The 23,487-nt window shown below is 47.7% G+C and overlaps 8 protein-coding genes across 8 annotated transcripts in view; 5 read left to right on the top strand and 3 right to left on the bottom strand.

Moving 5' to 3' along the window:
* UREG_06850 (uncharacterized protein) overlaps positions 1-775 on the top strand; it is a gene marked incomplete at both ends in the record, with an annotated part of 1,551 nt that extends 776 nt beyond the window's left edge. Inside the window, one exon of the mRNA XM_002583837.1 lies at positions 141-775. Within this exon, the coding sequence (XP_002583883.1) occupies positions 141-775 (635 nt within the window). The remainder of the gene's footprint in view (positions 1-140) is intronic.
* Positions 776-925: 150 nt separating this feature from the next.
* Positions 926-2,339, bottom strand: UREG_06849 (uncharacterized protein; the record flags this gene model as incomplete). Its single annotated transcript, XM_002583836.1, has 2 exons — positions 926-1,966; positions 2,202-2,339. 2 exons carry the CDS (start codon positions 2,337-2,339, stop codon positions 926-928), a joined length of 1,179 nt encoding a protein of 392 aa, XP_002583882.1.
* A 785-nt stretch (positions 2,340-3,124) lies between these two features.
* UREG_06848 (uncharacterized protein) lies at positions 3,125-6,219 on the bottom strand (the record flags this gene model as incomplete). The annotated part of the gene is made up of 2 exons (XM_002583835.1): positions 3,125-5,905; positions 5,956-6,219. 2 exons carry the CDS (start codon positions 6,217-6,219, stop codon positions 3,125-3,127), a joined length of 3,045 nt encoding a protein of 1,014 aa, XP_002583881.1.
* Positions 6,220-6,938: 719 nt separating this feature from the next.
* UREG_06847 (uncharacterized protein) lies at positions 6,939-7,828 on the top strand (the record flags this gene model as incomplete). The annotated part of the gene is made up of 2 exons (XM_002583834.1): positions 6,939-7,686; positions 7,809-7,828. 2 exons carry the CDS (start codon positions 6,939-6,941, stop codon positions 7,826-7,828), a joined length of 768 nt encoding a protein of 255 aa, XP_002583880.1.
* A 539-nt stretch (positions 7,829-8,367) lies between these two features.
* Positions 8,368-10,334, bottom strand: UREG_06846 (T-complex protein 1, zeta subunit; the record flags this gene model as incomplete). The annotated part of the gene is made up of 7 exons (XM_002583833.1): positions 8,368-9,591; positions 9,646-9,819; positions 9,879-9,899; positions 9,953-9,994; positions 10,058-10,079; positions 10,137-10,231; positions 10,293-10,334. 7 exons carry the CDS (start codon positions 10,332-10,334, stop codon positions 8,368-8,370), a joined length of 1,620 nt encoding a protein of 539 aa, XP_002583879.1.
* Positions 10,335-12,060: 1,726 nt separating this feature from the next.
* UREG_06845 (protein SIK1) lies at positions 12,061-13,703 on the top strand (the record flags this gene model as incomplete). The annotated part of the gene is made up of 3 exons (XM_002583832.1): positions 12,061-12,224; positions 12,272-13,391; positions 13,452-13,703. The coding sequence occupies 3 exons, from the start codon at positions 12,061-12,063 to the stop codon at positions 13,701-13,703; spliced, it is 1,536 nt and encodes a 511-aa protein (XP_002583878.1).
* A 594-nt stretch (positions 13,704-14,297) lies between these two features.
* UREG_06844 (uncharacterized protein) lies at positions 14,298-14,957 on the top strand (the record flags this gene model as incomplete). Its single annotated transcript, XM_002583831.1, has 1 exon — positions 14,298-14,957. The coding sequence occupies one exon, from the start codon at positions 14,298-14,300 to the stop codon at positions 14,955-14,957; it is 660 nt and encodes a 219-aa protein (XP_002583877.1).
* Positions 14,958-16,482: 1,525 nt separating this feature from the next.
* UREG_06843 (DNA polymerase epsilon) lies at positions 16,483-23,027 on the top strand (the record flags this gene model as incomplete). Its single annotated transcript, XM_002583830.1, has 3 exons — positions 16,483-16,859; positions 16,912-17,051; positions 17,110-23,027. 3 exons carry the CDS (start codon positions 16,483-16,485, stop codon positions 23,025-23,027), a joined length of 6,435 nt encoding a protein of 2,144 aa, XP_002583876.1.
* Between the last annotated feature and the right edge of the window lie 460 nt (positions 23,028-23,487).

The raw sequence follows: 23,487 nt of genomic DNA, 5'->3' as shown, positions 1-23,487 counted from the left end.
TTCCAACATCAGCCAGTTTCAGATGCCGTCCCTATTCAAGACTTATCTTTTCCGTTACGACCGCGGCGTTTTTTGGGGAGGCTATTTCGCCTTCCGATACTTCCTCGCCCCGTTTAACCGCGTTACTCGTTGGGCTTTAGACTGGTTTATGCATTCACGCGTCATGTATCATGCCCTTCACAAGAGTGGCCTGGCTATGCAATCCCTTGTACAAGACGTGGCCGTCCCCTACCAACAAGCCCCGGAGTTGCTCGACTACTTGGACCGGACTTTGAGCTGTTATCCTCTCTGGTTTTGTCCTATAAGCGCCGACAATCACCGTTCCTTGTGGTCGGAAAAGACCATGGATAAGATCAAAGACGCGAATGGCTGCAAGATGCTGCTGAACTTTGGTGTCTGGTGCCCTGCTTCTACGAATCGGAAGAAATTCGTCCAACTAAACCGTGACATTGAGCACAAAGTTCACCAGCTAAATGGATTCAAATGCCTTTACGCCCATGCGTACTACACGGAAGATGAATTTTGGTCCATATACGACCAAGGACCATACGATGCGCTGCGAAGTAAGTATCACGCGGGGCATCTTCCTAGTGTCTATGATAAAGTTGTCGTGGACTTTGCAGCAGAGCAGAGAGCACGGGACGAGTCTTGGATTGTCTGGCTCAAGAGCGTGTTTTGGAGCATCTGGCCGCTTATGGGATTGTACGGGGTTGCACATGTTATGTTGAGGCATGGATACATGCTTCGCCGGGGAGACGAGAAAAAGAAGGTGTGAATGATACTAAAGATACGCATCATTCCCATTTGTCTCTTGCTTGGAGGGTTTATTTTATTCTCTTCAATCATGTATCTTACATCCTAGATATAATACAAAGGTCGTGTCCCGTCGTACGACTGAGAACGCCAAAAGAAAAGGCCATATATCCTAACAGTCCGCTCTCCCAAAGTATCTTGGAAACGGGACAACATCTCGAACACTCGGCACGCCCGCTAAATAACTCAACAGCCTATCAAATCCAAGCCCAAATCCTCCATGCGGCGCGCTACCCCATCGTCGTAGATCAGCGTACCACTGTAGTGTACCTAGGTCTTCATTCGGTTCCAGGTACGGATATGTCATCTCGGGGGAAGCAGGAGTTTCATCAGCACGGCCTTGTAGCATCCCGCGCTCACGCATATTTCGGAGCAACTGCTCCAACCTATGTTCACGCAGAGAGCCTCCGACAACCTCGCAGACTTCCGGCAGAATGAGGTCGAAACATGCCACCGTTTCTTTGCGAGGGTCATCCGCAGAAGACCCCGTTGAAGGGGGCATATAAAACGGTTTTAGATGTTTTGGATAATCAGTAATAAATATTGGTAAGCCGTTGCCCACGGCATTGACGAGATATTTCTCATGTTCGAGCTGGATTCCTGTGTCCCAGGTGGGCGAGCTGTTAAATTTGGCTTTTAGTTTTCCTCGCTTTGATGGTGCGTCTTGCAACCAGGACATGGCTTCTGTATAATGAATCTGTGGCCACGAGGAAGGAGACATCAAACTTTTCCAGCGCTGGACCAGGTCTACGTCTTCGGCGTGGCCAGTTTGTCCCGTCCGCTTCGGGTTAAGAAGTTCGTGCGCCACAGTCGATTCATGCAGTCTTTGAGTCAATTTGCGAATGAAGAACTCAACAAACGAGGTCAGCTTATCCAAATCGTCCACGAAGTTGAGCTCCGCTTCAAGCATGTAAAATTCGCTTAGATGTCTTGGTGTATCACTTTTCTCAGCACGAAATGTAGGTGACAGGGTCCATACATTTCCTAGCTCCGCGGCATATGCTTCTAAATGCAGTTGAGATGAAACAGTGAGGTATTTGGGTGACCGAAAATATTCAATCTGTTCTTCTTGTGCGGCGATTTCGCGTGGGCTAACTTTGAATACTTGACCTGCGCCTTCGCAATCCGAGGATGTAATCAGGGGTGGTTGAACCTGAGTGAAGCCGTAGTCAGACAGTGAGTGAAAAATATCCGTTGTATGGTATATGGATTCAGAACGGAGACGGGAGAGAAGGGAGTTGAAAGGAGTTCGTAAACGCAAGTGAGGAATTGTTCGAAGGAAGTCTGGCGTATGGTATTTTTTTTGAATAGGGTATGTCTGCAGTTGATAGACGATTTAGCCAGCTGAACGTGATGGAGGGGAAGGAAACCGGACGGCTTGCACTCACCTGGGGATCAGCTTCTCCCACGACTTTCACGGTACGGGTCTGTAGCTCATGGCTCTGACCTCTACCGGGAGACGGTTTCCAAATGCCGGATATCTCAACGGCCGCTCCTGTGGTTAGGCTAATATCATACGACGACATATTAGCAAAAGCGCAACATCTCTCAGCGCAGTTCGGACCAAAGACCCAACTAACTCTGCAGCTTGTTTTGGCTCCAAGATAGCTTGGACCGGCTCAGAAGTCGAGCCATCTGAGATCTGCGCAAACGAGATATGCTTCTGCTGCCGTACTGATCGTACCAAACCCCGAATTGACACCTCGCGGTGGTCGAAAGACCCGGTTTTATCGGAAGTCGTGATATTGTCGCCCGAAGACCGTTTTGAGGCCTCAAAGAGCTGAGCGCAACGCAATGCAAGAGGACCTGTAGCTTGCGAGTTCAGCGTTGATCTCTTGGTTGTCAGGCAGCGTCGCCATGTTTGCATTTTTGAACTGGTGCCAATTGCGAGGGCACAAGTTGCGTCCACCAGCTGTTTCTCCAATGCGATCAGTTTCTCTAGCTTTTGGCAGATAAGGTTACAAAACTCACTCTGCGACTTTGCCAGGGGTAGTTATTACATAAGTCGCCTGGATACTCCATAACTGATGTTGGTTACTGCATTTCGAGCTTGTAAATTTTGAATAGGCACATTTTCTTATGTACTTTCAGTTTCTTCCTTTCTGAAACACGAAGCCGTCTTCTCTTTTATCTGCTTAGGCGCTCAAAGAGATAACATTCATATTCGGATATACACACTCATATATAAAGGATTGTGCGAGTATAACTAAACAAGCATTATGGATTCGACAAAATCGTGGAAAACGAAGGCACGCTAGAGCCAGGCTTATCCCAAAAATATTCCAAACTCGGGCTCGCAAAGAGCAGAGCCCTATTCATGCGAATATCGCTGCTCATAAGCTTTCCTCTCCTCCTCAATGATCTCGATGGCTTCGTTGAGATTACCGCCAGCAGCCTCCGCATATACTCTTAGCCTTGAGCGATCTCTATTCCTCCCGGTCGCGTACCCAAGAGAAGTGAGATTGCGTATGCAGCAATTGACATCCTGTAGTTTGGTCCTTGCCAGCCCTTGAGGAGAAGAATCGCAGTGAGGAGTTGAGTATTTGGTCCTCAAAGTCTCAGAGGGGAAGCTTCCTGGGGCGTTATATGGATACTCCATTGGAGGCCCCGGGAAAGTATGGGGCTCAACAGGGGATATGAAAGAGTGTGGGCTGTCACTCTCATTTGACAATTCATTATTTAGGGGAGCAGGAGATCCTACCTTACGGTTATCTTGAATCCGTGCCTCCTTCATAGGGCGTGGAGGGCCCGCAGTGGAAGAACGGCCTGGAGCATTTCGTTCTTTAGGCCAGGCGCCAGGAACCTTATCCGGGACTGCCGGTGGTAAAGGGCCTTTACCACGGGTTTTGTAAGTTGGTGCGTCCCGAATCGATGCCTGTTTCGTCAACTCGCTTTCGGGCTGAAGAAGATCGGGCACTCTTATTTTGGTAAAATGGCGCGGGTCTAAAGCACGTTCGGGTTCGATACGGCTAACACTGGCCGTTGAAGGTGTCGGATGACGATGCAACGTAGACAGGGGAGGATACCGCGCCCAAAAATCGCGATCAATATCTTCCACAATAGGTAGAGTTGTCATTTCGGGATTGGGTGAATCTAAGCGATATAGGTCCGAGCGTCGACTCGTAGAGTTATCATGCGCGCTCTGTCTGCGAACTCCACGGTAGCCCACTCTCACGGGATGGAGTGGCGGAATAACCGCACGACGGGCATCATTACCTCTTTGGCTGGAAGACCATGAACCAAGAGACTTTGCGCGTCGAATCTTTGCAGCGTGAGGATTTTCATCACTGGTAACATCCGATGTTACAGGTGGACAGTGTTTCTGCCGAGTTTTATTTGCGGGCTGATCTAAAGCCCAAGATTGTAAAAGTTGAATATTCCTAGTAGATGACGAAGGCAAATTAGAAATGTCGGAATTCGATAGGGATTCTGCCGTGGGCGTTATATTATGGGTGTTGTCCGAGGGAGTTTCTTGACTGTATTCAAGATTGATCGTATGTCCATCAATACTTCCACCTCTTAGGGCATGTAGAGCACCTGTAGCTGCATAGTGGCAAGGGAAGTAGATATAGCCAAAACCAGCGTGCTTTCCGGTAACGGCATCCGTCGGCAGCTTTACATCACCTAAAAATCCGTAGTCCACGAGTGTTTTGCGAATGGTTTCTTCTGCGGTACTGGGCCCTAACCCCCCAATGAAGAGAGTACTAGACGGAGAAGTAACAGTTTCTGGGGTCGTGTGACTCCTCGAATACGGCTTCGCTGGCGAATCTGTAGCTTGGTTTGGCAAAGTAGCGCACAGGTTATCATTTGATTTTGGTGTCAAACCTTCCATTGAAGGTGGAGTGATGTTTAATCCAGAAGCCGATTGTGAATCGAGGGACGATGCCTCATTCACATTATGGCAGTCGGCGGAGATTCCAACTTCAAGTGCGGTAAACATTGTTCTGCCCGTCTCTGCAAGTTCAGAAGCAAGATTGCGTAGTCCCTCTGTTTGAGCTGCAGCGAGCATTTGGGCGTGTTGACTTTGAGCGGCTGCCTCTTGCGTAGCCTGAGCAGCGTTCAAAGCCGCTTTGGCAAAAGTCTGGACATGGCTCCTCATGGTATTTAGAGTCTCTTGAGCTGTAGTTTGGATTTGCAGTGGCATATGTTGCTGCGCGCTGAGAATTCGCCGTTCAACTTCGGGGAGTCGTACACGAAGTTCTGATGTCAAGTGTCCTATCGAACCTAACAGTGCTTGCACATGTTTGCCTACAATCTCGGTAGCCATAGGGATTGGTTGTGTTTGGGGTATCTGATGGGAAGTCGGTGGTTCGATCTTTGGTGCGGGAGTTATAGCCGGCTCTATGGTTGTTTGAGCAGTCTCCGTTTCAACGCTATTTTCAGAGTCCGGATTCTGTTCAACAAGCTTCGATAATTCAGCTTCAAATGCTGCCAAAAACGATTGTGGTTGTTCCTCGATGGGTGATTCTTGGCTTCTTGGTTCTCTTTCGGTCAAATCCTTATCATCCTTGACGGGCGGCGAGACTTGGTAAGAGCTCCAAAAGTTTTGAGCACCGACCGGAGTTAGAGACGGAGGACGTGATCCTTGCCACATGTTTCGAGACTTGCGAAATTTAGCGCCAGCAGCCTGAGCTTGCTTCTTCCCTTCGTCTGTAAGAGACCCACAAGAACGCATAGAATTTGTTTTTACATTGTCCCTGTTCAATTCTTGTGGTGAGTGCTTTCCCTCAGGCATCTCAGTCTTGTCCTTGGTAGGAGGTTTAGGCGGGTTGCAAGCTTCAAACCAATGTTGTCGCGGGTCTATAATGTTGGTAGGATTCAATTTTGGCGTGAATATTGAGCTTGAGGAGGTAGCAACTGAAGGAAGTTTCTCCGGTATGTCGGATAGGCAAGATACCGAGGGTTGACACTTTTGCAATGACGTTCTCGTTTCGAAAGCTTTCCAAGTCTTGATAGAAGTAGAAGATTTGCCAATGTCAAAGAGGTGCATCGGAGTTGTCTCAAGTTGACCAAATGGAGATAGCCCCAGTGGAGACGTTGATTCTGCCGGTGTCTCGTCCAGCCGCTGAGCGAGTTCAAAGGATGATCCTACCTATAGGGTAGTTAGCGCAGCACAAAAATTTCCACCATAGAACTGCCTACAGTAACTGTCTCGCCATCGTCTTCATCGGTGTAGCGGAGCTTAGAATCGGGAATTTGAGAAATTGTTGCATCGTATTCAGTTCGGGATATTTCCACGATACCGTCATAGGTGTGGCATTCTGATGGTTTGTCGTCTTCTTGCCCAGCGGCATGGAGGTCTGTTCGAGAGTTGCCTTCACTATCCTTCACGCCCAAACAAGATGGGCCTGGCTGTTCGTCCAGAGCAGGATCAAGAAGATCCTTGATACGGAAAGGTTTTAGCATCTGTATAAAAGGTGCAGGGCACGCAGAGACGTCAAGTCGCTTTCGTCTGAGTGAAGAAAGTCTCTGGTCTGTTCAGTGAAAGCCCTCTTTCGAGCAATATACGGAGTCGGATCGAGGAAAATGGTAGCCTAATAGTTCACCACAGACTCAGGGGCAAAGTGGCGACAGAAGTGGAATGGGCAAGGAGCTGTCCACTGGTTGGCCAGGCTTCCCTGGCAAGCCCTCTGTCTTCGTTTTAACGTGTCAATGCACAAGCTCCAACGACACCATAGCCCAACAGGCAGCAGGATTGCGAGAAGGTCGATGTGAAGTGGAAGGCTGTTGAAAGCGTTGATGCCTCGTCATTGGCACCCCACACCACGCTATCCCCTTTTCAGCTGTCACATGGCCGCCCCCATCGATGATGCCTGAACTTGTTAGCGAAAAAGTTAGCGACAGGAGGACACGACACGAGCTTCACAGCGCCGCTCCCAATTGAGCTCCCAAGATGCAACGCTGATGACTCTTCTCTCAGCAAGTGCATTCTTTTCAGCACCAATGAGATGCTACCATATTCCCAGACAAGATTGTGTCGAGCCAAGTGAGGTGGGGAACCAGCTCCCTCTGTATGTAGAGCTCTAGTCGCGTAACAGTTCCGATGCCTGACGCGCCAGACGGGATCTCCATTGATGTCGCTTACTCATTTAAAATTTATAGATCCGCTTCTGCACCCTTGTATAATGCCTCCCACCTCATCTCGACATGCCCAAAATTCCCCTCCCGCCGGCACGAAAGTCAATCAAGTCATCCTCGGAAATCTGCTCTTCAAAACTTGGTACGATGCCCTGTACCCAGAGGAGCTTGTGAACAAGGAGACGGACACGTTATACGTTTGCGGTTGGTGTTTCCGGTACACGTGTGACAAGTCCGCGTACGTTGGCCACAGACGGGTCTGCCAACTCCGGTCCACACCGCCAGGCACCCAGATTTACAATGACGCTGGCTACTCGGTATGGGAGGTGGACGGGGAGCGCCAGAAGCTCTTCGCCCAGAACCTGTCTCTATTCGCCAAGCTATTCTTAGACCAGAAGTCGGTGTGTTTCGATGTCTCCGGGTTTCTCTTCTATCTCCTGGTATACATTGACCCCGAAAATCCTGGAGTTCATCATATTCTAGGATACTTTTCGAAAGAGAAGATGTCTTGGGATGCAAACAACCTCGCTTGTATTCTTATATTTCCTCCATATCAGCACAACCAATTGGGCAAACTTCTCATGGGGATCAGTTACAGGCTTAGTATGTGGGAATCGGAAAGGGGAATTGGCACCGTCGGAGGGCCTGAGCGACCGCTCAGCGAGATGGGAGAAAGAAGTTACATCAGATTCTGGGAGGAGCGAGTTGCACGATACTTCCTTCGAGACCTTCAGCAAGTAACGAATGGGAACGGAGGGCCTGTTAAACCTCCCAAGACAAAGAAACGAAGAAAAGGTAAATCCCGAGAACAGATGACTATCGAGGAACTCGGAAAAGCAACAGGAATGTTAGCAGAGGATGTCATCACTGCCATCAAATCGATGGGAATCTCGTGGGAACAAAAACTGAAGAAGAAGCGAAAAGCCTCAGCGGCTGACGATGGAAACGAGCTAGAGGAGGAGAGTGTGGCGGTCATAGAAAAGTCCAAAGTCCTTGAATGGGCCAAGGCTCGTGGCATAAGCTTGGAGGATCCGGTCAAAGAGGAAGGATTCGTCGGGAAATGGGCACGTAGGTATGACCAAGAGCAATCTGGAAGTGATTAAGAGAAGGCTGGTGTGATTACGAACTCGTAAATGCATAAGCAGGCGTTAATGGGGAAAGGGAAGGCCACTGATTTGCGCTTTTGGATGATACCCTGTATAAAAGAAGGTTGCTGTCGTTATGTACCATATTCTTCAACGTATCATGAACTTTTACTCCGTACGCATGGGAGATTTTCTCATGGGAGTCATAAAATTACTACAAAAGATTTACGATCCTAACGATAGTAATGACGGTGGAACAGGTTTTTAACTTATTTCGCATATCTAGTTCGCCAGCTTAGTTATCTAACGAGTTGAACAAAAGCCGACTTCATCCGTAACGCATCTAACTGGTCTTGTTGTCCTATTCTGACCGCAATACCACTCGTCCATCCTATTGCTCGTCCATTCCTCCTGGGCCGCCTTGTCTTGTCATCTGTCTAGCCTTGAGAAGCTCATCGCAAAGCAGTAGGTTCGAAGCAATGCCAGTACTCGATGCAATACAGTTAAGAAGAACTCTGTACGAGTCAAACACCCCTTCCTGGACCGGGTCCATTGGTTCCCCTGTGGCCAAATCAAGCCCTGCCGCGTTGCCCCCAGCATGTTCGGCCTGCAAGGCAGCGAGTGACTCCTGAACGTCGTGACCAGAGTTCGCAGCAAGGGTCTTTGGAATGACCAAAAGAGCCTCGGAGAAAGCGGAGATACCCCATTTGGTTTTGCCTTTGAACGATGAATATTTCGACAATAAGTGTGCTGCACAGGCGACTTGGAAGGCACCAGCACCTGGAACAACAGACTTATCGACTATCGTGTTATACACTGACCGAAGGCCATCACGGACGGCATCGGTAATTTGGGCGATTGTGTGCTGGTTTGGCCCTTTGATTAAGAGCGTGACAGACTTAGGATCCTTGACTTCCTCCACAAATGTGTACTTCTCTTCCCCTAGCTGATGTTCGTACACGAGGCCGGCCCAACCGAGGACATCCGGGGTGAGGTCTTCAACGCTGTTTTGCGCAGTGCCACCGCAAATTAATTGTAATCGCTCCATGTTCCGTCGCTTCGCTCGTCGCAGAGCAAAGATACCATTCTTGACAAGCACATCCAAGCTCAATGGATCAATACCCTTCTGATTAATAACGACGAAACCTTTCTTGGGATCATTCCCACAAACTTGTTTTTTCAACTCGACAATCTTTTTCAATTTTGCATCCACGAATCTCCGCTCACTCTCTACAAGTTTATCTCTTTGTTCGGCGGTTGAATAGTAGAAACCGGAGTTAATTTCTGATTTCTCATATTCGAGACTGACATTGAGAGTCAGTATAAAGGCATTCTCCACACGTTTCGGCATATCTGGATGTCTCGCGCCGTGGTCTAGCGCCAATCCCCGAATGAGTTGTGTATCAGACGCCGTGCGATGTTGCATCTTCATGATTTCAATCATATGCAAGTCTGGCTTTTGGGGGGCACGATGGATAGCAAGCACAGCGTCGACAATTGACGGGGTTAAATGCTCAGCTAAGGATTTATTGAGTTTCGTCGACAGCGAAGTTCGTGCAACGGAGAGCAAAAGTTCTCTGTCGATATCGCGGTTGAGTTTAAACGAATCGAGAAACTATGATGATTTCGTTTTAGAAAGATTGTTCAAGTGCGCACGCGAAAGGCTTACCTTTAGCGCTTCAGTCTTAGCGATTTCATATCCATCAGTTATTACACGCGGGTGAAGTCCCTCGGATATAAATCGATCTGCCTGCTTCAACAGCTCGCCAACCAAAAGCACCACGGACGTCGTGCCGTCGCCCGTGATATCATCTTGCGCAGTGGCTGCTCTCGCAATCATCACCTTTGTAATACCAATCGTTAGACTTTATTATGGGAGAGGAACCGTTGCGAGAAGCGTACCGCAGTGGGGTTTTGAATTTGCTATTCCGAGATCAGCAAGAGAATCACAAAAGTCAGGAGTGTGCAAATCAAACCATTTCTCGTAGTAATACATTGCCATCTTTCGTAAGTTTGATCTATTCGAGGGAGCCGTAAGTATTTGATAACCGACCGCATGTAGAGGGAACCGAATGGCATACCCCGCCAGCTCCATCAACAAGCCTGTTTATGAGCCGTTAGTTTGAGGAATAGGCAGAAGATCAAAAGGTATATAGGTACATTTTAATTGTCCCCGAGGGGCCTAAATTTGATTTTAAAACATCTTGAAGGCCTTCTCCAGCGCTAATATTGACCCTGAGAGCTTCACCTCTTCGCTGTGTGGGCGTCAGTAAACGAGCTCAGAGAAACAAAAAGCCTCGGCGGGGCACAGCTCACCCTTGACTCCGCTTTGGGATTGAGAAGTTGCGTAGCCGACATGATGGCTGCAATAAGAGCTCAATGATTATTGCTCTTATGAAATGACAGCGAAATGTATTAATTGTCTATCAAAAGAGATGCTGGAGATGCTCTGAATTATTAGCTAATAGTTAGCTCAAGGAAGGAAATATTGAAAACGCGTGACCGTGCCAAGAATTTGAATTTGGCTCCCAGGCGACGGCAAAGTACCACAACAGTTCAAATCTCCTGGTACGAACGAGATACCCGGCCACATAGTGTGATCATTTGGAAGAATTGCTTGTATTTCAACATTTGGGGAGAATCGATTGTCTGCAACGTTTCGGCAATCGCAATAATATGGCCATCATCTCTGAGCTTCTCTGGTTCAGTCCACGCAGGAATTTGCCTTATCCCTAGGCGTACGAACGTATATCCAGGACTTTCGAACTCACGAGTACTGCTCGAGCTTGACTTCGCCTTTCAAGATGTTGCTTGCGTATATGCAAACATATTTTTGTCCGTTCGAGCCACTCAGACTAAGGGGATTCGGCCATAGTACCCATTTTCATACCCCTCGATCTTGCAAGATATTGGCCCGGAAAGTGCCCCATGCACCAAAATCACGTCGAATTTGTGGACTTTGGCAGTCTTTGTTGCCCGTTGAGGTGAACATGGAGAGCCTCTCTGTTGAAGACATATTCTGGCACTCTACACTAGCGGCTTGTATTGTGGCCTCGATTGCGTACAAAAACCAGGCCAGTATCCAAATAGGGCTTTTAGCCTTAACGAGGCCAGTATCAAAGGATTCCAGATAGGCGTTTATGATGTAGCAACCTGCTTTGAGCATGGCTTACTACTCCTTCCGAATTCTTAAGGACGCATTTTTTATGCACCCACAACGACTCTTTGATTTTATGCTGTTAGATTCGGGGCCGGCCTACTCGCACCGGTGCTATCACGGTCACTCTTCAGATCTGGCTCTTTTGACATGAGCAATCGCGACCGGTATCTCTCGGTTGTGGAAAGGAGATTTCTGCAGACTCCCAAGAATAATGTATGTACACACGTCAGCGTACCTTGAAATTCCTCACTTGGGGTTCATTCAAGGTCTGATTGTGAATGGCGACTTACAAAATATTCAATGGCCTCGGACATATAGGACTAAATTGCAAACTACATTATCATTGTCAAGAGGGTCATCAATGTGTAATGGGTCCCAGAATTTGGGCAACACATCTAAATGCAAATAGCCGTGATTTATCAACAATCAGCCTCGCGAGAGCTGGCCCAAATTTTTAACAATAGGACAGCCTTTCGGCAGAGCCTGGAGTTGAAAATGGCGGTCAAAATGTGGGCATATGAATGTGCTCCTCATCCATACATCAATGAGAAAGGGTATTCTACATAAATTTGGGAAAGCCATAGCACACAGCAATGAATGGTCACCAGCCCAAGTCAAGCGAGACCTACTACGAATCACTGATCAAGCGGGTTGATGCTCCCCTAGTCAGCCACTCGGTGCAGGGTTGGTAGCTAATGGGCACTAAACCGCACTGGGTTAGCAGACTAGCCCCCTGCGCCACTTTGTGGCTTGAGAGCCGGAGCAAGTGCGCTAGTCCAGATTCGACCACCTAGAAAAGTTTCTTATTTTCCACACTTTTTTTCAGTAATTAGAAGACCGAAAGTTGGGTATTGTTCTCCAAGTCGTGCGCGCACCATTGACACTCCTCGAAGTATATAGCCTGCCGTTTCGACTAGAGGTGCAATGGCCGACTTCCTTCTTTTTGAGGGCCCGATGGGCTACTCCATTTTCAAGGTTGCCCATCAGGCGGATACTGTGGGAAACCGGTTGAAAGAAGTCCAGGACGGAATGCAAGATCTCGCCAAATTTGGTAAAATGGTTGACCTTGTCAGCTTTTTGCCCTTTGAGTAAGTACTTTTGTCAAATTGGTTTACCGCTGCTCACAACTTTACAGAAACAACAAGCAGGCGCTTGGTGAAATCAATGACGTTTCCGAAGGGGTCGCATCGGAGACACTCATTTCCTTCCTCGACTTAAACTTGCCGAAGCCGAATAAGAAAAAGAGCGTTGTTTTGGGAGTTTCCGATAAAGCGCTTGCGGGAAGCATCAAGGCCGCTTTTCCTTTCGTTGAATGCGAGACTGGAGACACCAGTGAAATAGTTCAAGATATGCTACGAGGGATCCGCATGCACGCAGCGAAGCTTTTGAAACAGCTTCGCGAAGGTGACCTGAGCACTGCCCAACTAGGCCTTGGCCATGCATACTCTAGAGCGAAAGTCAAGTTTTCTGTCCAGCGCGACGACAACCACATTATCCAAGCGATTGCGATTCTGGATCAATTGGACAAAGCTATTAACACCTTTTCCATGAGAGCTCGGGAGTGGTATTCATGGCACTTCCCTGAACTTATCAAGATCGTTTCCGACAACCAACGATATGCCCGCCTTGCACTGCTTATTCGGAACAAGAAGGAACTCACGGAGGACAAATTGCATGATATTGCTGCTATCGTCGAAGATGACGAAGGAATTGCAAGGAGTATCATTGATGCCGCTAAACATAGTATGGGACAAGATATCTCCGAGGCAGACATGGAAAACGTTATTTCATTCGCGGAGAGGGTCGTCAGTCTTGCCACTTACCGCAAGAGTCTTCACGCATACTTAGTGTCCAAAATGAGTGTCGTCGCACCAAACTTAGCAGCGTTGATTGGCGAGGTCGTCGGAGCGCGATTAATCTCCCATGCAGGAAGTTTAACGAACCTTTCCAAATACCCGGCGTCAACTGTTCAAATTTTGGGAGCCGAAAAAGCTCTTTTCAGAGCTCTAAAAACGAAAGGAAATACGCCTAAATACGGTCTACTTTACCACTCTTCTTTTATCGGACGGGCTGGCCCTAAGAACAAAGGCAGAATTTCTCGATTCTTGGCCAACAAGTGTTCCATCGCCTCCAGAATAGACAATTTCTCTGAAACTCCATCTACGAAATTTGGAGATGTGTTACGGAAACAAGTTGAAGAACGCCTTGAATTCTACACTACCGGCGCCCCGCCTACTAAAAACGAAGCTGCCATGGTAAGTCTCAGACAAAGTTTCCCCCTTCGAAGTGCCAACATAATTCTAACGACTGTGCAGAAAAGCGCCATGGATTCGCTTCTTGCTGACCTTGAAGTGGACGACGATGCGGAAATGAAAGACGTTGCGGATACTGCCGAGAAGAAAGACAAGAAGGCGAAAAAGGAGAAGAGAGATAAAAAAGACAAAAAGGAGAAGAAAGAGAAGAAGGAAAAGAAATCCAAGTCGGAGGAGGCTGATGTGGATACACCAAAGAAAAAGAGAAAGAGAGATAGCGAGGTTGGCGTCACAAAGAAGAAACATAAGTCTTGAATAATATTTGTCTGGAGGATCTCATGGTGGCGTTTATGTACTTTTTATGTCTGACTCTATGGGACTGGAGGTTTCTGGCTGCTCATTTTGTGTAGTTATTTCTTTACTTTACTTGTGCTGCTCAGCGTTGGAGCAATTTGAATGATAACCTATTCTCAATCCCGCCTTTTCATAGTGCAGTTCTTGGGTCTCGGCATTGATGGCTGTTCGCTTCAAGATGACATTGCATCAGGCAGCAAACCTCCATAGCCTCATACCAAAGACGATCTGAGATTGACCACAAAAATGCGTCAGCTCAAGTCTATAACTATGTGAATTATATTTTCATTCTACCTGACTGATAAACCTCAAATGAGATTCACATGACTTGAAGTTTAACGTCACAATCAACGGCTACCGAAAGCAGCAAATCACCCAAAACGATCTTGACTTCTTCAAGATATTTACCCCATGGGGTCACCAGGCCGTTTTCAGAATGAAACGATGGACAGAGGGACAATAGATTCGCACAGGTCTACGAAGCGAAAGCGCGATGATCTTGTTGATTCCGCTCGAAGTGAATCACCCGCAGCTTCGACTCCGTCTCGGTCCGCCATGAGCGTAGCGGAGGTTCTTTTGCCCGACGAGGCCACCACTGAAAGAGGGAGCCCTCAGGTTGCTGTCACTGGCCAGTTGCAAAGCCTTGATATCCATGAAGGAGCGACAACTGCAGTTTCTCCCACTGATGATCGCCATCCAACACTGGATGATAACCAGGCTCAGTCCCCCCAAACAGCTCGAGCCACACCGAACCGGAAATCGCAATTTGGCAAACGAGATTCCACCGCAGAGCCGTTACCAAAAGCTGCCAAAAAACGGCAAGCAAAGGTATCAGCCAGCCAGAATGACCTATCAACCTCACCTTCAAAGTCTCCCTCGACGCCCCAACGAGGAACTAAGTCAAGGAGGAAATCCCCACCGTTGACTACACAACCAGATGAGAACCCATTGACGTGGCATGATTCGGAAATAACTTGTTATGATCCTACAGACCCAAATGATGACGGGTACGGTTTGAATGGAGTCGGCTTCAAGCCAACAACTGCTATTGCTTGGGATAGATCGCAGCGGAGAAAGAAGCAGATTGCCGACTGGAAAGCTCGGGAAGCGCGCGATGACCGCGATAGGCGACGAGCGAGGCGTGATGGCATTGTTCTCGAGATGGACATAAAAACAGATAGCGGGAGCCGCAAAAGGGTCAAATTTGACACCTGAAATCATTTTGGACACCGCATGGCGTTTATATTGTAACAATGGAGTTGGGTATTTACATTTGGAACTGTCTCCCTCCACACAGTTGAGCGATATCCAACGCCGTTGTTTTCCGGTTCAATATGCACGCTCCAAAACTCCGCGCCCAGCCAGGAAATGCTACCAAAACTTATAATTCGACAAATTCGTCCAACTTCTTCGTTTTCGCTCTTCTTCGGCCAAGCGAGCCTCCTCCTGCTTCCTTTTAGCCTCCGCTTGTTCCTGTTGCTTTTTGATTTTTAGCTCTCTCATCAACTGGACAGCCTCCTTCATTCCGTCCATTTCTTTGACACGTTGTTTCTGGCAGTATTGGTGTGTTAACATCGATGCTACGGCGAAGGATCCGACGGCCCAGTTGCTAGCGGCCCACAACGACCTCATGCCTTCTATGTGTCAACGAGCGCCCATGGATGAAGTTCTCGAAAACCTGGTGCAAATCGCAACGTACCTCCGAGTATGACCCTCAAACTCCCTACACCAAAACCTGTACCAATACCGACTAAAAGGGAGTCTCGTGCGCATGGTGCTTTGTAGAAGGTTGTGAAATCGCTCGTAGATAACGACTTGACTGCATCCATGACGGTTACTTCCTTTGGTTTCCCTCCCGCAGAATTATACGTCCCTCCAGGCATCAAGTTGACCGGCTGTTCGGGATTCCCAAAGGCATCCCATAGCTTTCCAATTTGCGATTTTGGAAATTCATGTTTCGGCCTCTTCGATTCTGAATCTGTAGTGTGATGCGAACCATCGCCCGGAAGCGCTTGGCTCGGATCCCGCGAGTCGTCCGCCATGGCTGTGATATTTCGCAAATTGTCGCTTCGAATCATCAAGCAATTCTCGCGCCAGCCCGCAGATCCAGTCTTACTAATACAAAGTTATTCCGAGCCACTAACTCGAACGAGGTAGTTTATCCGATGGCTCCCGGCGGAGCCAATTAAAACGCCAAACGCGTATTTGCTCCGAACGCGAAACGCGTGAACGATCCACCTGAAGCTTTTCGTCGCAGAAGTTCTGGTGATGAGAACCTGAAGTTGACAGTGATTTTATGCAAGGCAGCAAGGAGCTATTCGGTCGACGAGGGTGAATTGCTAGTTATATATGCGATACGCCTCTTCAGCCTTGTTTCTTTACGACTTTTACGACTGTTGACAGTTGACGGGGACTTGATACTAGCCTCCCCTTCCCGATCTTATGCTCTCATAGACTATGCCTTGCTACTTCGATTGAACTCCTGGTACGGACTTTTTAATCGCGGTCGACATCGACAATGACACGACGACCGAGCAAATATGGAGCGAAATTCAGATCTGCTGGTGCGACTTTTAGGCCGAGGCGCGCCAAAACGATAGAATTCTCCGCCCTTAGATCTAGCGAAGCTACCTCTCACGATGAGAAATACCAATCATTGCGGCTGGCGAACAGCATTGACGAGTCGATGGGGTTTCCGCGCTTTGAATCAGGAAAAAAGAGAGTAGGATGGCTCTGCAATATGCACAGTACTACCGTTGAGGATTCAAAAGGTGGACGAGCTGGGGTAGAGTTCTACTTCTTGGGGGATGATGGTGATAACTTCAAGGCCACGGTTGAATATGATCCATATTTTCTCATCGCGATAAAGCGCGGGTACGAAGCCGAGGTTGAAGAGTGGTGTCGAAGGAAATTTGAAGGACTGGTCAAAGATGCAAAGCAAGTTGAGAAGGAGGATTTACAGATGCCAAACCATCTACTCGGGCACAAAAGGCGGTTCTTGCAGCTATCATTTGCTAATGTCAATGACCTGCTTGCGGTCCGAAGTACGCTTCTTCCAATTGCAGAGAAGAATAAGAAAAACGTCAATGCTATGGATACTTATGCAGAAATGGCTAGGTCTGATCTATACTACGTCTGCATCTTTTGTATATTGCTAATAAGTGTGTAGTGCGAGTGCTGGCTTCGATATCATCGACGAGGAAGACGGGGCGAATAGGAGCAGAAACGCGTATCTTGAAGCAAGCGAGTACATTGTTGATATTCGAGAATATGATGTTCCGTACCATGTGCGCGTTGCAATTGATAAGGGTTCGTATAATTGGCACCTTTTTTGTGGAAGTCTGGTTGGTTATCTGACAAATCCCAGACATTAGAATTGGGAGATGGTATACCGTAGATGCAACCCACGGTGCTATCTCGTTGACTTGTATTGAAGAAAGATTGCAGCGAGCGGACCCTGTTGTTCTTGCTTTTGATATTGAAACAACAAAACTTCCTCTGAAGTTCCCCGATCCCGTCATTGACCAAATAATGATGATCTCTTATATGATTGATGGCCGAGGATATCTTATCACAAATAGGGAAATCGTTTCTGAGGATATCAGTGATTTCGAATATACCCCGAAGCCCGAGTACGAAGGACCTTTCACAATATTTAATGAATCAGATGAAAAAGGCGTTATTGAGCGTTTCTTCCAGCACGTTAAAGATGCAAAACCAACTGTCATCGCAACTTACAACGGTGACTTTTTCGATTGGAGTTTTGTCGAAGCCCGAGCAAGCGTCCTAGGAATAGACATGTATAGAGAAATCGGTTTTCGAAAGAACAGTGAAGACATTTATCAAAGCGACTACTGTGTTCACATGGACTGTTTTGCTTGGGTGAACAGAGATAGTTACTTGCCGCAAGGAAGTAGGGGTTTGAAAGCTGTTACGGTCGCGAAGCTTGGCTATGACCCTGATGAACTTGACCCCGAAGTCATGACGAGATATGCGAGTGAGCGGCCACAAACTTTGGCCGAGTATTCAGTCTCAGATGCTGTCGCTACCTATTATCTCTACATGAAATACGTCCATCCATTTATTTTCTCTCTATGCACAATTATTCCGCTAAGCCCCGATGACGTCCTGCGAAAGGGTACCGGTACTCTTTGCGAAATGCTACTCATGGTTCAGGCCTACAAGAACAATATCGTTCTGCCAAATAAGCATAAAGATCCAGTCGAAGCATTCTGGGACGGCCACCTTCTGGATTCCGAGACCTATGTTGGCGGGCACGTCGAAAGTATTGAAGCAGGAGTTTTCCGCAGCGATATCCCCGTCAATTTCTCGATAGATACTACTGCCGTCGATGAGTTGCTTCGTGACCTTGACGCTGCTCTAACCTTTAGTATTACGGTAGAAGAAAAGAAATCCCTCGAAGATGTGACGAACTATGAGGACGTTAAAGCGCAAATTGCTGAAAGGCTTTTGAATCTAAGGGACACCCCTAACAGGCTCGAACGGCCGTCTATTTACCATCTGGATGTCGCCTCCATGTACCCTAATATCATGACTACAAATCGTTTACAGCCAGACTCTATGATCCAGGAGTCGGATTGTGCAGTCTGCGACTTCAATAGACCCGGGAAAACGTGTGACAGGCGCCTTCCATGGGCATGGAGAGGGGAATTTCTCCCAGCCAAACGTGACGAATACAACATGATTCGGCGCGCAGTCGCTAACGAGAAGTTTCCGGGAAGGACGCGGGACGCTCCTTTGCGGGCATTCGACGACCTTGGAGAAGCCGAACAGGCAAAAATTATCAGATCTCGACTGCAAGAATACAGCAAGAAGATATACCATAAGATTCACGACAGTAAAACGATTGAGCGAGAGGCAATTATCTGCCAAAGGGAAAATCCGTTTTATGTCGATACTGTCCGCAATTTCCGTGATCGTCGTTACGATTTCAAGGGACAGCAGAAAGTGTGGAAAGGGAAGGTCGATGCCCTGAAGGGCTCCGGTGCTACCCCTGCGGAAATTGACGAAGCAAAGAAGATGGTCATCCTATTCGACTCGCTTCAACTGGCTCACAAAGTTATCTTAAATAGTTTCTATGGATACGTCATGCGAAAAGGATCGCGCTGGTATTCCATGGAGATGGCGGGTGTGACTTGTCTTACCGGAGCTCACATCATCCAAATGGCCAGGGAGCTCGTGGAGAGGATCGGTCGGCCCCTGGAACTAGATACTGATGGTATCTGGTGTATGCTCCCCGCCACATTCCCGGAGAATTTCGCATTCACCCTGAAAAATGGGAAGAAAATGGCAATATCATACCCATGCGTCATGCTTAATCACCTAGTTCACGGGCGATTCACGAATCATCAATATCAGACGCTTGTTGATCCTCATACGTTTCGATATGAGACACATAGCGACAATTCTATTTTTTTCGAGGTCGACGGCCCGTATAAGGCAATGATTCTGCCTACGTCAAAAGAAGAAGATAAAAACTTGAAAAAGCGATACGCTGTTTTCAATCATGATGGCTCGCTAGCTGAACTCAAAGGCTTTGAAGTCAAACGAAGGGGAGAGCTGAAACTGATCAAAATTTTCCAAACTCAGATATTTAAATTCTTCCTCGAGGGAACGACGTTACAGGAGACTTATGCAGCGGTTGCTGAAGTCGCCAACCGATGGCTTGACGTCCTCCACCTACACGGATCTACGCTGGCAGATGAAGAGCTAATTGACTTAATCTGTGAGAACCGGAGCATGACTAAAACTCTTGAGGAGTATGGCTCCCAGAAATCAACGTCAATCACCACTGCTAGGAGACTGGCAGAGTTCCTTGGAGATCAAATGGTCAAAGACAAGGGCTTGAATTGCAAATACATCATTTCCGCGGCTCCGAAGAACTCGTCCACCACGGAACGAGCTATCCCTGTTGCTATATTCTCCGCAGAGCCTAGCGTAAAACGGTTTTTTTTGCGTAAATGGCTAAAAGAAGATCCTGGCGACATGGATCCACGAAGCATTATCGATTGGGGGTATTATCTTGAAAGATTAGGCTCTGTGATTCAAAAGCTCATCACAATCCCTGCGGCCTTGCAAAAGGTTCGCAATCCAGTTCCAAGGGTAGCCCACCCCGACTGGCTCCAGAGACGAATAAATATAAAGGATGATAAGTTCAAGCAGAAGAAGATGACGGATCTGTTTGGGAAAGCTCCGCTCTCAAACGCCTCAACGAATTTACTGGATCATCGCCTCCCTATTGCAGGGGATATAGAGGATGCTATTTCGACCCAGAAGCTCAGGATGAGCACGCAAATTTCGCAGAAGAGGAAAGCACCAGAGTCTTCACAGTCGGCAGATCCGTTTGCTAGCCTACCGGCCAAAATGCCGTCGATCAACGAAGATTACGAGGGATGGCTGAAATATCAAAAACAAAAGTGGAAGATTCAAAAGCATGCTCGTCTTCGGCGCCGCAAGTTGTTCGGCGAAAGGACAGTTGCCGCCACTGACTCTCTCAGTAATTTCTTTAGGAACCAAGCGGAGCTGACCTATGTTAGTACCTGGCAGATTTTGCAGTTCAGGGAGACCGACATTCGTGGAGAAGTACGCGCGTTTGTGCTCATTGACCGAAAAATACACGCCATAATCATCAAGGTACCACGCCAGCTTTTCATAAATTTTAAAAATGATAACCTTCCGAATGTCGATATAGAAGGCTGCACAGTCCAAAAGGTCAACCATACGCTACCAAACGGCCATCCTTCTGTTCATTTATTTCAATTGACGATGCCCGAACATACATATGTGAAGGATTCAAAGACTATTTCTGCGCTTTTAGATCATTCGAGCGTTGAAGGAGTTTACGAATCCAAGGTCCCCTTGCATATTCGCACTGTTCTAAGGCTTGGTACGCTGTGCACATTTGATGAAAGTCAACGTGGAGTATTAGGGAAAGGTTTGGAACATGGATTTGAGCTGTCCACATTACTCCGAGCTCCACCAAATCAAACGTACCTTGCTGATTCCCAATTTGAATACGTTTATCTCTATCATGTTGTATCCGGGCAACGGCAGATTTTCTCGCTCTTCTCAACGCGGAGGGACGAAGCGCATATCATCATGTTTTCGAAACAACGAGATGTGCAGGGCTTCCCCAATGTCGACAAAATCTACACTGACTCCCTACAACGGCGTGTTGAGCAAGGCAATCTCGAAACATGGCAGCAAGTTCTCGAATATCAAGCTACATTGCATTTTAGAACCACGCAAGTCACGACCAAACGTAAGGCACACCTTGAAATTGGCGATCTCCTGAGAAAATTTCGGAACCAAAGCTCCTATCCGACTCTGCTCGTTCTCCAGTCGCCTCAACAACAAGAGTTACTACACGCCATTCCAGCATTCAAGGACGTCCCTGTTGTGCCCTTGAAGTCTGATCCTTCGGACAATGAATTACCTCCGCTTGGCTGGCAGCCGTTTTTGGCAAAGCAAATTGTCATGCATTATCTTGCCTTGGATTCATGGCTTAACCACTTGATTGAATTCGCGCGATACGGAGACGTTCCACTTTGCAACCTTGAACGAGATGATCCGAAATTCCTGATTGATATCGCGTATGCAAGACGGTTGGAAAAGAATAACGTCGTTCTCTGGTGGTCGCCCGATCCACTTCCTGACCATGCTGGTTATGAAAAGGACAGTCTTGATCGACTTATGCAGAAGGTGGACATGCCGAGTATCAATAACCCTGGAGCTTATTCGTCTGTTTGCATCGACCTTGATGTTCGAAACCTTGCTATCAACACGATCCTTACGTCGTCTCTCATTAATGAACTTGAAGGCAGCGAATCTGTTTTGCTTAACCCGTCAGCTCCAAATGGCAATGCAATATCCGACGGCACTGGGGTGCTATACTCAGATACAGCATTCTCATCAACTGGTATTATCGTCCTACGTGATATGGTGAAGGCCTGGTGGTCAGAGGCATGTCAAGGCAAGGTGATGGCCGATGTCATGGTTCAGCATTTGATACGATGGGTCGAAAGCCCGGACTGTCATCTTTATGATCACGCACTCCACCAATATGTTCAGATGATGTCTAAGAAAGCATTACAGCAGTTAATCGGTGATTTCAGACGGGTCGGCTCGAGTGTGATATTTGCCAGTCCAAATCGGCTGTTATTGCAGACCACGAAAACGGAAGTCGGGAATGCCTACGCATACAGTCAATACATTCTGAAATCGATCAAAGCCAAACCCTTATTCAATTTCTTGGACCTCGAAATCAAAGAATACTGGGAGTACCTGCTTTGGTACGACGAATTCAATTTTGGAGGCAAAGCATGTCATGAAGTGGTTGAATCGAACAACCAGGAGCTCGAAACCATTATGCACTGGCAAATGGGCGGATTCCTCCCCACCCCGTTGAAACCGATATTCAATGACTGGGTTGTTGAATATATTGAAATCATGCATGGACTCAAGAAGTCCAGCAAGTCCGTCGACCCGGACGAAGCAAGGCCGACGCAAATCCAGTTTAAATCCCTGACGGAAACGGAAGGCTTTGAGATTACAAACGTCCTTTCTGAATCTTACTCCAAAGCTCTCAAGCGGCAGATCACTGGATTAATCCGCCGGCAGCGTGATGAGATGCTTCACCCTGAATTAGCGTCAGACTACGAGTTCCCAACGGTTCCTGGAGCTTATTGGCATGACACCGAACGTCAAAGAAACCCAACGCTGGAACTTGTGAAGTATCTTATGCATGTTCTTGGGCTTTCAAGGTATACATCTTTGGAAGTCCGAGTTCTCCGCCGGGAACTTCTAGCGCTATTCGATATCAAGGAATTCAGTAATGCAGGGAAATTCGAGAACCCAAGTGCCAGTCTAAAACTCCCGCAGGTTATATGTAATCATTGCACAATGACCCGGGATCTGGATCTTTGCCGCGATGGCGACCTTCTTCCCGAAGAGGGCGGATCCGTCAAACCCTGGTGCTGCCTCTTTTGCGGCACAGAGTATAATCGACTCGCTCTCGAAGAGAAGATGGTTGGCGAAGTGCAGGGCCTGGTCGTGGAGTGGCAAACGCAGGATTTGAAGTGCGCAAAGTGCGCAGGGATAATGATCAATCCGCTCATGGAGCACTGCTCATGTGGTGGTAGCTGGACGACGATGCTCGATAGGCGCTCGACAGAACGAAAGCTGCGGATATTCCAGAGCGTCGCCAAGTTTTATGGATTGAAGATGCTTACGATTGTTACGAATGACATTCTGAATGGGTTGTGAGCGCTTACCTTGCTCTTTTATGACGGCGTTTAAACGGGTGCATGGCGCAGTTCAGGAGTTATACGGAATTTCTTTTGTTAGGCCCTATGGCATTCTATGCTTAATGATGTGTAGATACAGTCGCCCATATAGATTTCCTCCTGCTTAACGTTGCCTTGTTCCCTGGTTCCTGAAAGCCCTGTTACCAGAGACCACCGTGTTATGGCCGGTCTAGAGTGGCCGTGTGTGTGTGGAGATGGCGATCCTCAAACAGCCGCGGAGACGAGCAGTTTCAGTCTGCTTCATCCCGGTCTATTTTGCGAATAGCTTCATCAAAACGACTGTCAGCATCGGGTTTCCACCGCATATGCATCCCTCTCCGCAGGCGGTCGAGAACTCTGGGTAGGTCGAGAGCGAGCTATGTAACTTTGTTGCTCCATCCGCGCCCCGCTCTCTCTGTGCCCAATCTACACAGCATGCT

This window comes from Uncinocarpus reesii, genomic scaffold (genome assembly GCF_000003515.1).
Source record: "Uncinocarpus reesii 1704 scaffold_4 genomic scaffold, whole genome shotgun sequence".
Taxonomy (NCBI): domain Eukaryota; kingdom Fungi; phylum Ascomycota; class Eurotiomycetes; order Onygenales; family Onygenaceae; genus Uncinocarpus; species Uncinocarpus reesii.
This window is presented reverse-complemented; position numbering and strand designations above follow the sequence as displayed.